Source organism: Elephas maximus, chromosome 16 (genome assembly GCF_024166365.1).
Source record: "Elephas maximus indicus isolate mEleMax1 chromosome 16, mEleMax1 primary haplotype, whole genome shotgun sequence".
Taxonomy (NCBI): domain Eukaryota; kingdom Metazoa; phylum Chordata; class Mammalia; order Proboscidea; family Elephantidae; genus Elephas; species Elephas maximus.
Genome location: NC_064834.1, coordinates 19,874,640 through 19,886,782, shown reverse-complemented (window position 1 = coordinate 19,886,782; position 12,143 = coordinate 19,874,640). Strand labels below are relative to the sequence as shown.

At 36.1% G+C, this 12,143-nt stretch overlaps 1 protein-coding gene across 4 annotated transcripts in view; it reads right to left on the bottom strand.

Moving 5' to 3' along the window:
* HERC4 (HECT and RLD domain containing E3 ubiquitin protein ligase 4) overlaps positions 1-12,143 on the bottom strand; it is a 140,426-nt gene that overhangs the window by 32,114 nt on the left and 96,169 nt on the right. For 3 of the 4 annotated variants that reach the window (XR_007513508.1, XM_049855993.1, XM_049855995.1), the window contains 4 exons: positions 8,755-8,778; positions 6,548-6,646; positions 3,756-3,923; positions 3,216-3,359 (listed from right to left, as the gene is read on the bottom strand). Coding sequence is in view for 3 of the 4 variants with exons in the window: in XM_049855993.1 (XP_049711950.1) it covers positions 3,216-3,359; positions 3,756-3,923; positions 6,548-6,646; positions 8,755-8,778 (435 nt within the window). In the remaining variant the exon portion in view is untranslated. The remainder of the gene's footprint in view (positions 1-3,215; positions 3,360-3,755; positions 3,924-6,547; positions 6,647-8,754; positions 8,779-12,143) is intronic. The other variant, XM_049855994.1, reaches the window with a different exon arrangement.

Here is a 12,143-nt window from a genome sequence, read left to right as displayed (position 1 = left end):
TATATCTGTTTGTGTGAAGGCTCTTATTTCTCTAGGGTATATTCCGAGGAGTGGGATTTCTGGGTTGTATGGTAGCTCTAGTTCTAAATTTTTAAGAAAACGCCAGACAGATTTCCAAAGTGGCTGTACCATTTTACATTCCCACCAGCAGTGTATAAGAGTTCCAATCTCTCCGCAGCCTCTCCAACATTTATTATTTTGTGTTTTTTGGATTAATGCCAGCCTTGTTGGAGTGAGATGGAATCTCATCGTAGTTTTAATTTGCATTTCTCTAATGGCTAATGATCGAGAGCATTTTCTCATGTATCTGTTAGCTGCCTGAACATCTTCTCTAGTGAAGTGCGTGTTCATACCCTTTGCCCACTTCTTGATTGGGTTGTTTGTCTTTTTGTGGTTGAGTTTTAACAGAATCATATAGATTTTAGAGATCAGGCGCTGGTTGGAGATGGCATAGCTGAAAATGGGTTGATTGTTTTTAATAATTTTTTAAGCTTTAAAAAAAATTATATTGTGTTTTAGGTGAAAGTTTACACAGCACAAATTGGTTTCTCATTCAAAAATTTATCCACATATTGTTTTGTGACATTGGTTGCAATCCCTGCAATGCGTCAGCACCCTCCCCCTTTCCCTTTACATTCTGGGTTCCCCATGTCTATTCATCCAGGTTTCCTGCCCCTTCCCGCCTTCTGTCTTTGCTTTTGGGCAGGTGTTGCCCGTTTGGTCTCGTATACTTGACTGAACTAAGGAAGGGTCTTCCTCATGTGTGTTACTTATTCCATAAGCCTGTCTAATCTTTGGCTGAAAGGTGGACTTTGGGAGTGGCTTCAGCTCTGAGTTAGCAGGGTGTCAGGGGGCCATAGTCTCGGGGATTCCTCCAGTCTCTGTCAAACTGGTAATTGTGGTCTTTTTTTGTGAATTTGAATTTTATTCTACATTGCTCTCCTACTCTGTCCAAAACACTCTATTGTGACCCCTGTCAGAGTAGTCAGTGTAGATTTCTTTTAATATCTCTTGTTTTACAGAATTGACTTTGGAACTATGTAAATATATATTCATAAAACAAAATTTGAACTTAACAAGCAATCCCCAGAAATAAGAAAATAAAATGAAACAAGTGAATCTAAATGTGTACCCACTTGGTAGTATAACCATACAGGGTGTAACAATTCCAAATTTTTGTTTTTTAATTTTATTTACTTTGCTGCCATTGTTGAGACTGTATACAGTAAAACATATACTAATTAAAACACTGTTATTTAACTATAGGACAAAAAAAGTGCAAAAAATAATTTTTTAGAAACTATTATTTTCAGTAATCATAATATTGGTGGTAATGTTGGTAGTGTTAGGCAAGAAAAGCATAAGTCTGGAACATTTGGTCATACCAAGTTTACCAAGTAGCAGAAAAAACTATCAAAGAGTACTAAGGTTGTATCAAAAGGACTCAGGAGCTAACTTGAAGAGCTTCTACTGCATGAAGATGGGGTAGCATGAGCATCAATAAAGAACAATATGTTGAAAAACATCAAACGTGTTTAAAACCATGAATACACAGTTAATACTTTAAGGCAAAAAAAAAACCTAATTGTTACCCCTGGAGGGTGCTAATGAACTGATTCATTCTGCTGAAAAATTGGTAACTATAAAGAGAATCCTTTCTCAAATGAACAGTTGTTGTGTGCTGTCGAGTCAATTCTGACTCACAGTGACCCTACAGGACAGAGTAGAACTGCCTCACAGGGTTTCCTTGGCTGTAGTCTTTACAGAAACAGATCGTCAGGTCTTTTCTCCTGCAGAGCCACTGGTGGGTTCCAACCACCAACGTTCTGGTTAGCAGTTGAGTGCTTAACAGTTGCGTCATCAAGACTCCTTATGAACTATATGAACTATATTACTCAGCAACTAAATAGTAGATATGGGGAAATTTCTCTATATAGAAATATTCAAGCTGATAAATGAAAAAGATGTGTTAAAATTAGAGCAGCACTGTTTCGCAACCCCTAATGAATCAATGATTCTAGGCACTGAGCAGGAGTCCCTGGGTGGCACCAACAGTTAAGTGCTCAACAACTAGTCAAAAGGTTGGTGGTTCCAACCCACCCAGAGGCATCTCAGAGGACAGACCAAGCCATCTGCTTCTGAAAGGTCATAGCATTGAAAACCCTGTGGAGTAGTTCTATTCTAAACACATGGAGTCACCATGGGTGAGAATCGACTCGCTGGCCAATAACAATAACAATAATGCACTAAGCATCAATGACTGGAAACATCACACAAGATAGCCAGCCTACTGGTACAGTGATTAAATAACACATCAAGGATTTTAGAAGCAACAGTAGACATTCTATTCTGATTTCTTTCAACTCAGAGTTCTACAAACTGAACAATCATTTCAATTTCACTTATATTTCCTAAATCAGGGGTTAGCAAATGTTTTCTGTAAAGGACCAGGCCATAAATATTTTAGGCTCTGTTAGCCATAGGATCTCTGTCACAACTATTCAGCTCTGCCTCTGCCACTGTAGCTCAAAAAGAGTCACACCTGTTGCTATCGAGTCAATTCTGACTCACAGTGAACCCTACCGGACAGAGTAAAACTGCCTCATAGGGTTTCCTAGGCTGTAATCTTTACAGCAGCAGGCTGCTATATCTTTCTCCCCTGGAGTGGCTGGTGAGTTCGAATCACTGACCTTTCAGTTAGCAGCTGAGTGCTTTAACCACTGTGTCACCAGGGCTCCTCAAAAAGCAGCCATGGAGAATAGGTAAATGAATGGTTGTGACTTTATTTACAAAAACATGGGCTGGGAAGAATTTGGCTTGTGTACCGTATTTTGCTGACCCCTGTCCTGAACAATAAATTAAAAAAATCAATGATCCTTAATGATAATTCTTCCCAGAAGAAATGTTAACCTGGTAATTATTACTCACTCTCCAAATCTAAATAAGCAGGGGGAACAGTAAACATTAATTATTTTTGGACTGACCATCCCTTCATTTATTTTGCTAATCTGAAATGTGTGGTAAACATTAGTGTGTTTTGATGACCCTGAATCTAGACAGTTTATAATTTTTAAATTGTTGTAAAGCAGATCTCTGAATAAAATATGTTAGGAATCCAGTAACTATTCTCTTATTTACTGAGTTAACTTGATACATATAAGTATACAAACAAAGATATATACTCAGAAGTAATTTAGGTGTTTAGGACTTTTTACCTTATCAGAAAACCAAATGAGCCTGGAATCTTCATAATACCTAAACATGCCGTATTTAGGATCCAACAATTCCCTCATGATGAGCAAGAAAAATTCTTTGCGTACCCCTCCTGCATCAACAGCATCTTCTCCAACAAAAATAACCTAAAATAGCATAATAAAACACTGAACAGACTGCAAAGAAATGAAAGTACACTCTGGAGATACCCTTAACATATTTATTACTAATAAATACTCAGCAATTACTAGTTTAAAAAAAATTACATTAAAAAAAAGGTACCAAATAGATATTAAATACAAACAGGAAGTGAGGGAAGTGGAGGTCTGCTTAAGGGGCACCGAGTTTCTGTTAAGGATGATGAAAAAATTTGGAAACGGATAATGGAGAATGGTTATACACATAAAAAAGTTAAAATGGCAAATGTTCTGTTAAATATTAATTTTACCACAATAAAAATAAATTAATTAAAAAAAAAGGAAAACATTAAACATAGTTTCTGAATAAAAATCCCAATTACACAGAAGAAAATGTCAAATTACCTTTAGTGGCTTTTTGTAATCTATATTCTTTGTTTTCCTAAGGACTTCCATTGCATCTCCTACAATATTTTCTCTACGCACCACTAGAATTAAGCAGGGATTCACAGATTCAATCACTGGGAGAAAAAGGGAGGAGACATTCTGTCTGTGGGCCTGGTCAATAGCCATCTAGAAAATAAAAGATTACAATTTTAATAGCAATGCTACAAAGAAGCTACTGTGACTGGATAAAATCATCTTTACCCGTTAATTATAGCTATGCTATAATTCCTATAATAATCCCTGTACTACTGAATTTACATAGGACCTAACACAGTATCTAGTACAGCATAAGTGCTTAATAAGCTGTTATCTGAATTTAAAGAGTACATTCTTGAATTTTTTTATATTAATGTATGTGGGGTTTACATTAACTTTATCCAAAATAATCTGATCTTTGTCCTTGGTTCCTGAGAGATAACTCTGAACACTTGGAATTTCTCAAGTGAGGTTCATTTGTTATCTATAGGCCTCCAGACCAAACCTGACAGATTATGCTAATGTGGCGACTCAGGTGGGGGCTGGCCAAGGCAGAAAGCCCACCTTTTGACATCAGTCAACCTGGGTCGAGGAAAGGCATGACTCAATCATGCTTACCTAATGAGGCCCCAGTAAAAGCTCTGGACATGAAAACCCCCTGGGCTTCCTGGTTGGTGAAAGGCATTGATGAACCTAGGAGAGTAGTGTGTCCCTTTCTGGGACATGAACTTCGATGCTGAGAACCTTCTCAGACCTCACTCTACACGAGTCTTTTCATTTGTACCCTTTTTTTCCTACAATAAAACTGCAATCCTAAGTATAACATCACTTGCTTTGAGTTTTGTGAATCGTTCCAGCAAATCATCAAACTGGAGATATTCTGGCAGCCAGCAGGTCAGAAGTGAGGGGGTCTGAAAACCTCAGAAGTAGTGGCTGGCACCCTGAACGGGCAGTAGGAAAACCCCAAATTTGTAACCTGCAGGGCAGAAGTGAAGGGCGCCCTAGGGACTTTCAAGCCTGCAGCTAGCGTCTGAAGTCTTGGGCCTATTTGACAGTTTAGAGAATTGTGTTCTTTAACTTGTGACCTCTGATCTAGCTTCGAGTGGTTAGGGTCAGAGGAAGAAGTGCTGCATGTTGCAGCTGGTGTCAGAATTGAACAGAGGAGTGAAAAATGGGGGGGGGGGGGTTATTTAATTTTATTATTATCATAGCAGTTGATGTCAGAAAAAGTAGATAGATTGGATTTGATGGATCCACATAACAACTAATTATGTATAACTAATAACACCATTAAGTAAGCACGGGACTTTGATAATACTGATAAATCTGAGCATCGTTGTTTCTCCAAAAATTAATGGGGTGGGGGTGGAGAGTGGGGAGAAAAAGAAAACAGCATGAAATAAACCTCTAAAGAAGAATAAGGAACAGCCTGGCTAAGGAGGTATTACAGAAATTCATCTAGCAGGGTGATCATCATAAAAAAAAAAAAATGTGCTCACAAATCAAGCATTTGGCTTTTACCATTTGAAACCTTTTTGTTTTCCTGTGTTCTTGCTCTAAAATAGAACAGTACATACTGAAAGCACCAAAAGATTAACTTATTGTTTTAACTAATTATAGTATAAACAAAAAAACAAACCCACTGCTGCACAGTCAGTTTCAACTCACAGCAACCCTACAGGATAAAGTAGAACTGCCCCATAGGGCTTCCAAGGCAGGACATCTTTTATGGAAGCAGACTGCCACATTTTTCTCCTGCAGAGTGGCTGGTGGGTTTGAACACCTTACCTTTTGGTTCGTGTCTGAGCTCTTTAACCACTGCGCCACCTGGGCTCTTTAGTATAGAAACCCAGAAAAAATTTATTTCTTCTCTGGATGTAAATGGAAATAAGCACATCTCTAAAATTCCCCCAAGTGTTTATTATTTAAATGTTTGGAACGACTTGAACACAAATGCATTCACATATTTGAAAGGAAGGAAAACCGTTATTATAATTTTAGAGTTTTTAACTATTCAAAGCATTTTTAGAATATTATGGCTAATGTCTCTTCTCATCCTTTCCTTAGCCTCAGCCTGTATATCCAGATATTCTATACCACAGGAAGAAACTTGAAAGCTATTTTATTTACAGGTTCAATTGATAAAACTTATTATAGCCCTTCAAAGTCATAACGCCAACTAATTTTTTAAAAGCCTCCCTGTAAGTTAAAGAGTGCGTAACATTAAATGGGAGGAAAAAAACAGGGAAGAAAGGGAAGGGGAATGAGATGACAACCAACCTTACTTTTTAACTAAAACTTGAAGGATATTTCCTATCTCCCAATTAGTGATCAAACATCTTCTACTTTAACACGGTCTCACCTCTAGTCACCTTTCACTCTGCATGAATTATATGAACAGAAGATATATAATGAAGCTAGATTTGAAACAAACCAAGATTTTTATCAAGTAATGAAGTCTTTAGTTTAAAAATACTACGTTTCTGTAATGAAAGATGCTTACGTAATTTTTTAGATATAAAATGATGAAAGGCTAAATTATCCTATTTTCATTGAAATACATATAAGCAGCTCCAATAAGAATGTACATGTCACATGTAACAGTTCTCTTTACAGGTACCCAAGGTACTTTGCAAAAGACAGACCACAAGGGTACAAAATTTCCCGAAAGATCACCTGTTATAGCAAGTTTTAAATATTTATTTTTTAAAAACATCACAGAAACAATTTTAAAAAACCCTCTCAAATCAGATCAGTATTATCCAATATCTTACCTGCATCTGTAAGACTGCATCTGTTTGTAACAAAGTAGTTTTTGCTTGGGCATCAAATACAAATGGATACGTGCAAATTGTAACAGGAATATCTGCCAGCTGGAAGTAAAAAATTAGCTTATTAGTACAAGTTGATCTGTGATATACTTCTTGTGGGTATTATCATCTCTTATAAAGTTGACTGTATTCTTGGTTTATTCATTTTTGTGTATTTAGGAATTGTAAGATACGCTGCCTATATCTGAATATAGAATTTTTATTGATAATTAGATGAGGCACTGGTATAAACCATTAAATCCATAAATTGTAAATTATATGTTCTGCTTTACATATATTAACTCCAAGTTTCAGTGAATTAGATAGCAATTTTTTTTTCCAAAATTGGGAACTCCTCTGTTATGGACTTGACAACAATAGGTTTAGTTTTGGTTTATGTTAAATACAGTACCCAGTGATACACATTAGGGCTGACCTCTAGCAACTGGCCACTATCTGAGGCCAATGATACTAATCTATTTATTAATAGGTATTTACTGAGGGTGCCAACACTATTATGACCCCAACTATCTGTTTATTCATTTAGCATACAAAATAATCATCATTAATAGTACTATTATTCTCTATTCACCTTAAATCTGGGAGACTTTACCTACTATTATTACCATTATCAAACATTAGTCACCTTATAGACAATTATTCATCCTAGCAGATAATGCAATGATTGGTTGCTAAGCATTTTAACAGTGTGGTAAAACATAAAGAGCCATGAATTGTCAGTTACAGATTCCCGCAATTGGCAGAGATCTTCTCCTGCCATCTACTTAACAAGGCAATATTTTTGTGATAGCCCTGACACAGAGCCCTTGCTTAAGGCTTCCTGTAAAGAATTAGTATACTCTGAAACAATCCACTTCTTTTTTAGTGACTATTGCGTCTTTACATTATTAAGCCCAAATCTGCATTCCTATACATCCCTCTGCACCACCTACTCTTTATTTTGTCCCTGTAGGGAAGTATGTGTTTAAATATTTCAAGTCCTCATGTTTTCCATAAGCTATCTTTTTTCCAGGATAAAAATTTCCAGTTTTTTCAGCCATTCTGAAAATAATATGGTTTCTAACTCTTCTCCAACCTGATTGCCTACTTCTAAATGTATTTTAATTTATCTAAGTCTCTCTTAACTATGGTCACCCAAACCAAAATAACCTAATGTTGCCCGATCAGTACAGAATAAAGTGAGGCTATCAACTCCTTGCTCTGAATCCCATAAATCAACATACCAAATAATATGATGAGTTTTATTAACCTTACAGTAAATCACCACTCTTCAGTATTTTCAATATAAAGTTTACCTCCATTGTGTATTTGGGTCACTAACTAGCTATTGATTAAAGAAAGTCCTTTTACTTCTCTCAATCTCAAAAAGATCTACATGACTTCTAAAGCCTTTCGGCTTCAAAACTCTATGATTCCATAATTTCATGTGCTACTTCTATTTGACGATGAACAAGCAAACAATGTTAAACCTATAATTTAACGTTAACTCGAAATGCTTCATTGATTCAAGTACTGGGAAAAGCACATCAAAAAGGAAAAAAAGAAAAACAAAACCCTAAAATCTATATGAGATAGAGCAGAATAACTTTCCCAAGTGTTAAAAGGTGCTTTAGGGTTGTTAATAACTTAAGTCAAAGTGCTAAAACTTTGTATATTAAGACAGTATGTGAGACAAAGTGAGGAAGATAGTCTTAAGGAGTTTAATTTTATTTTTAGACCATTTCAAATATTAGTTTAAAATTTGGACATCATTTTACTTCTCTAATATAAAATGATTTTTAGGTAGGCATTAGTTTAAAAAAAATTTTTTTTTTATTAGTTAAATCTCAAAACAACAGTTTACTTCTTTATATTCTGACACATTAAATTTTATACTAGAAGATTTAAGGAGGACTGAACTAATTTTAATGCAAAAATTACTGCATGACGTAAGTATAATGTTAACTAAAATGGAGGTTTTAATTTTTTTCAAAAAATGATTCTGAAATGTTATATAGGATCATTTCTACAGACTCATTTTTTAAAATAACAATGCTACACTTAGGTTTTAAAAAAATCACATAAAAGATGAAATTTTGGCTCTCTTATCACTTAAGACAAAACAGAGTTAATCTTACTCTGAAAATGAGACTTTATTACACCAAACTTACCTCTGTTAATCCATGGTTGACATCCTAAGACAGCAGTGCAGAATATAACAATGAGGAAAGAGCAATGTTAGTGTCCAAATTTAACTATTTCTATTTTTTATTTTTTTATTCAAAGTAGCATTGCATATTATTTTGCTACAGCAAAAAACTGAATTAATGAGGTAGACCAAAAACTATATACAAAACTTACCCTTTCCACATGCACCTTATACATCTACATCTATAAACGTTTAAGACCTTTGTTTCAGGTACCGTATGATCATAAAATCGTCAGAGGTTTGGACCTAACAAAAATTGGTTTCAGCAACAAGGCCCCCCCATTTGCAGAATTTAGGTAGAATAGGGATATTAGTCCTAAGTCTGACTTGGTCTTGAAGAAATAAGGTTATCGCTCAATTGCTCTACCTGGAAAATGGAGAAAATATTCCTTAGACTTTAAGACTTGGTAATATTCTTGGCAAACGGTTAAAAGTACTTAGCTGATTAAAATGCTATATGGAACATGTCTCACACCGTTCCAAAAACAAACTCAAAATGGATTAAAGACCTAAATGTGACAACTAAAACCATAAAATCCTTAGAAGAAATTGCAGAGGCCAACTCTGCTAGGCTTATTAACAATGGATTATCTAGAAAATGTACCAAAGGCAAAAAACAAAACAAATAAATGGGACCTCATGAAAACACTTTTGCTCATCAAAAGACCTTACCAAACAAATGAAAAGACAAGCTACAGACTAAGAGAATGTCTCTGTCACTAGCCATCAGAGAGATGCAAATTAAAACCACAGTGAGATACCATTTCACCCCCACTAGGATGCCTACGAAAAACGAACAAATAGAAAACAACCAGTATTGGTGAAGATGTGGAGAAAGCAGAACCCACCGCTGTTGGGAATGCAAAATGGTACAGCTGTTGTGAAAAATAGTATGGCAGTTCCTCAAAAAACTACAAATAGAATTACCACATGCCCAGCAATTCCACACCTAAGCGTATCTCCAAAAGACTTGAAAGCTGAGACTCAAACTGATACTTGTACATCAACCTTCACTGCAGCACTAATCACAACAGCGAAAAGGTAGAAACAACCTAAAAGTCCATCGATGGATAAATGGAAAAACAAAATGTCCTACATACGTGCAATGGAATACTACTCAGCCAGTAAGAAAAATGAAGTCTTAATACACACTACAATATGGATGGTACTTGAAAACATTTTGTTGAGTGAAATAAGTCAATCACAAAAGGACATCACTTATATAAAAGGACAAGAAGAGGCAAATGTATAGAGACCAAAGTTTGTTAGTGGTTACAGGGGCAGGAGAGAGTGAGGAAGGGAGGTTATTACTTATGGACTACTGAATTTCCGTTTACGGTGATAGAAAAATTGCATTGATTAAACAGTTGATTAATTTAAATGTTGTCAATGAGTTGTATACCTGTAAAAAGTTGAACTGACAAAAGCTGTGTGATAGATATATTTACAACAACAAAAAAAAGAACAGCTGCTGAGGCTGCTTATGTACAACCAAACACCTCCTAGGTGTGTCTTTGTCTGTCTGGGGGCTTTGTCCATTGAACAGTTAAAAAATGTGGTTTACCATGGTGGCTTTGGGCCATATGGTATCAGTTTTGTCTCTAGCAACGGCTAGAGACTGAGAGTCGGCCACATAGGAAGTATGTTATCAGGCACCAATAAAAAGTCTGAGCACCAAGGCTCAGGTGAGCTTCCCTGGTTGCCAATACTCTGTGCGTATTTTAACACATTGATTCCAGGAAGTGATGTGCCCATGACTTCCTGGGGAGAGGACAACAGAAGCTCTGTGTTTGATATCCTTCCTGAGCTCCACCCTAATTTGCGTCTTCTCTTGGTTGATTTTACTCTGTTATCTTTTCCCTGTAACAAACAGTAACCCTGAGTATAAGAGCTTTCAGTGAGCTCTGTGAGTCCTTCTAGAGAATTACCACAACTAGAGGTTGGTTTGGGGAACCCTCTGGTCTTGCAACTAGTGTCAGAAGTGAGGGCAATCTTGTGTGAACTGTTCCCTCTAACTTGTTAGTTTGCTAACCTCTAGCACGCCTTGATGGTATCATCTGAGGCTTTAACGTATTAGCATGGAATTAGGGTTCTCTTACTATGTTGTGCTACATAAAGCCAAAGAAGCATAAGCATTGACAAAATATGACTCTACACAAATCCTAAGAAAGGAAATTACTGAGAACAGGTTTTTAAAAAAGTTTCCAAAGTACCAAGTTATCACTACATAATTACCCGTTGGCAGTGTAAATAAGAACATGTTTAGAAGCTGCTGTGAAAAAATGAGTTTTCAATTACACTCAGTTTAATTTTAAGGCAATTTAAGAGAAACATTTGCAATTCCTTTATAGTATATTTTGTGAGACATTTTAAAAGTGCCACGACTACTAAAAACATCTGAAAAAGGAAAAAAAAAATCAATATTTACTGACTTGACAACTATACTAAATGCCAAGGTAATTTATATCATGGCAGATGGATTTTATCCTGAAGTAGACACTGAAACAGTAGATCCCAACCAAATGGATTTATCTAAGAAGAAGGCACCAAGGGAAATACCAGATTACTAGAAATTTCAATTTTAGGGATAAGGATCTTAGACAAAAACTTGAAAATTAAAAAAAAAAAAAAAAAAGTAAAAGCTTTTTTAAAAGAGCAAGGATGAGCTTTCTTGGGAAATAACAGGGCTGCAAGACAGCTCAAAAGTATTTCAAAGTAGTCTTTGCAAGGGAAATGTAAAAGGGAAACGAGTGCTGTGTGGGGTGGAGGTAGGATTTCAGGAAAACATTAAGTCAACTGAAGGTCTATTGCTAAAAATGCAACACATCACTCAATCTGTAACCTACTGATGGCTCCAAATCCACATACTCAAGCACTAACCGCTGGCTGTTTTTACATTAGGGACCCTGAAATTGGATCAAAGTACGCCTAACTTTAGTTATTCAATGTTCTGGAAGCTGCAATGAAAGAGGCCTGAAGGAACAAATGTTCAAAAGTCAGGGTTTCATGATCTAAATACAACTTCCCTAAGGCTGCTTTTAACACCAGTGGTTAATGATGGTTCCAGCTAGTTACAGGCAGAAAAGATACAGCTCCTTGGCATGTTTTAGTTCCAACTGACTACTTATGATAAAACCCTAAACCACTCCTGGTGTCATCTTGATTTCTGGGCCTGATGGTACAACAGGATTACTGTGAGAAGATGTAACGAGAAAACACTAAAGTTACTGAAATAATTCAGATAAGATATGAAGGAGGGTGTTGGCAGCTTAGATGGAAATAAAAAGATATCTTTAAAACACGAAGGAAATGGAAAACATACAAAACTCAATTTGGCAATCCAATGCACAG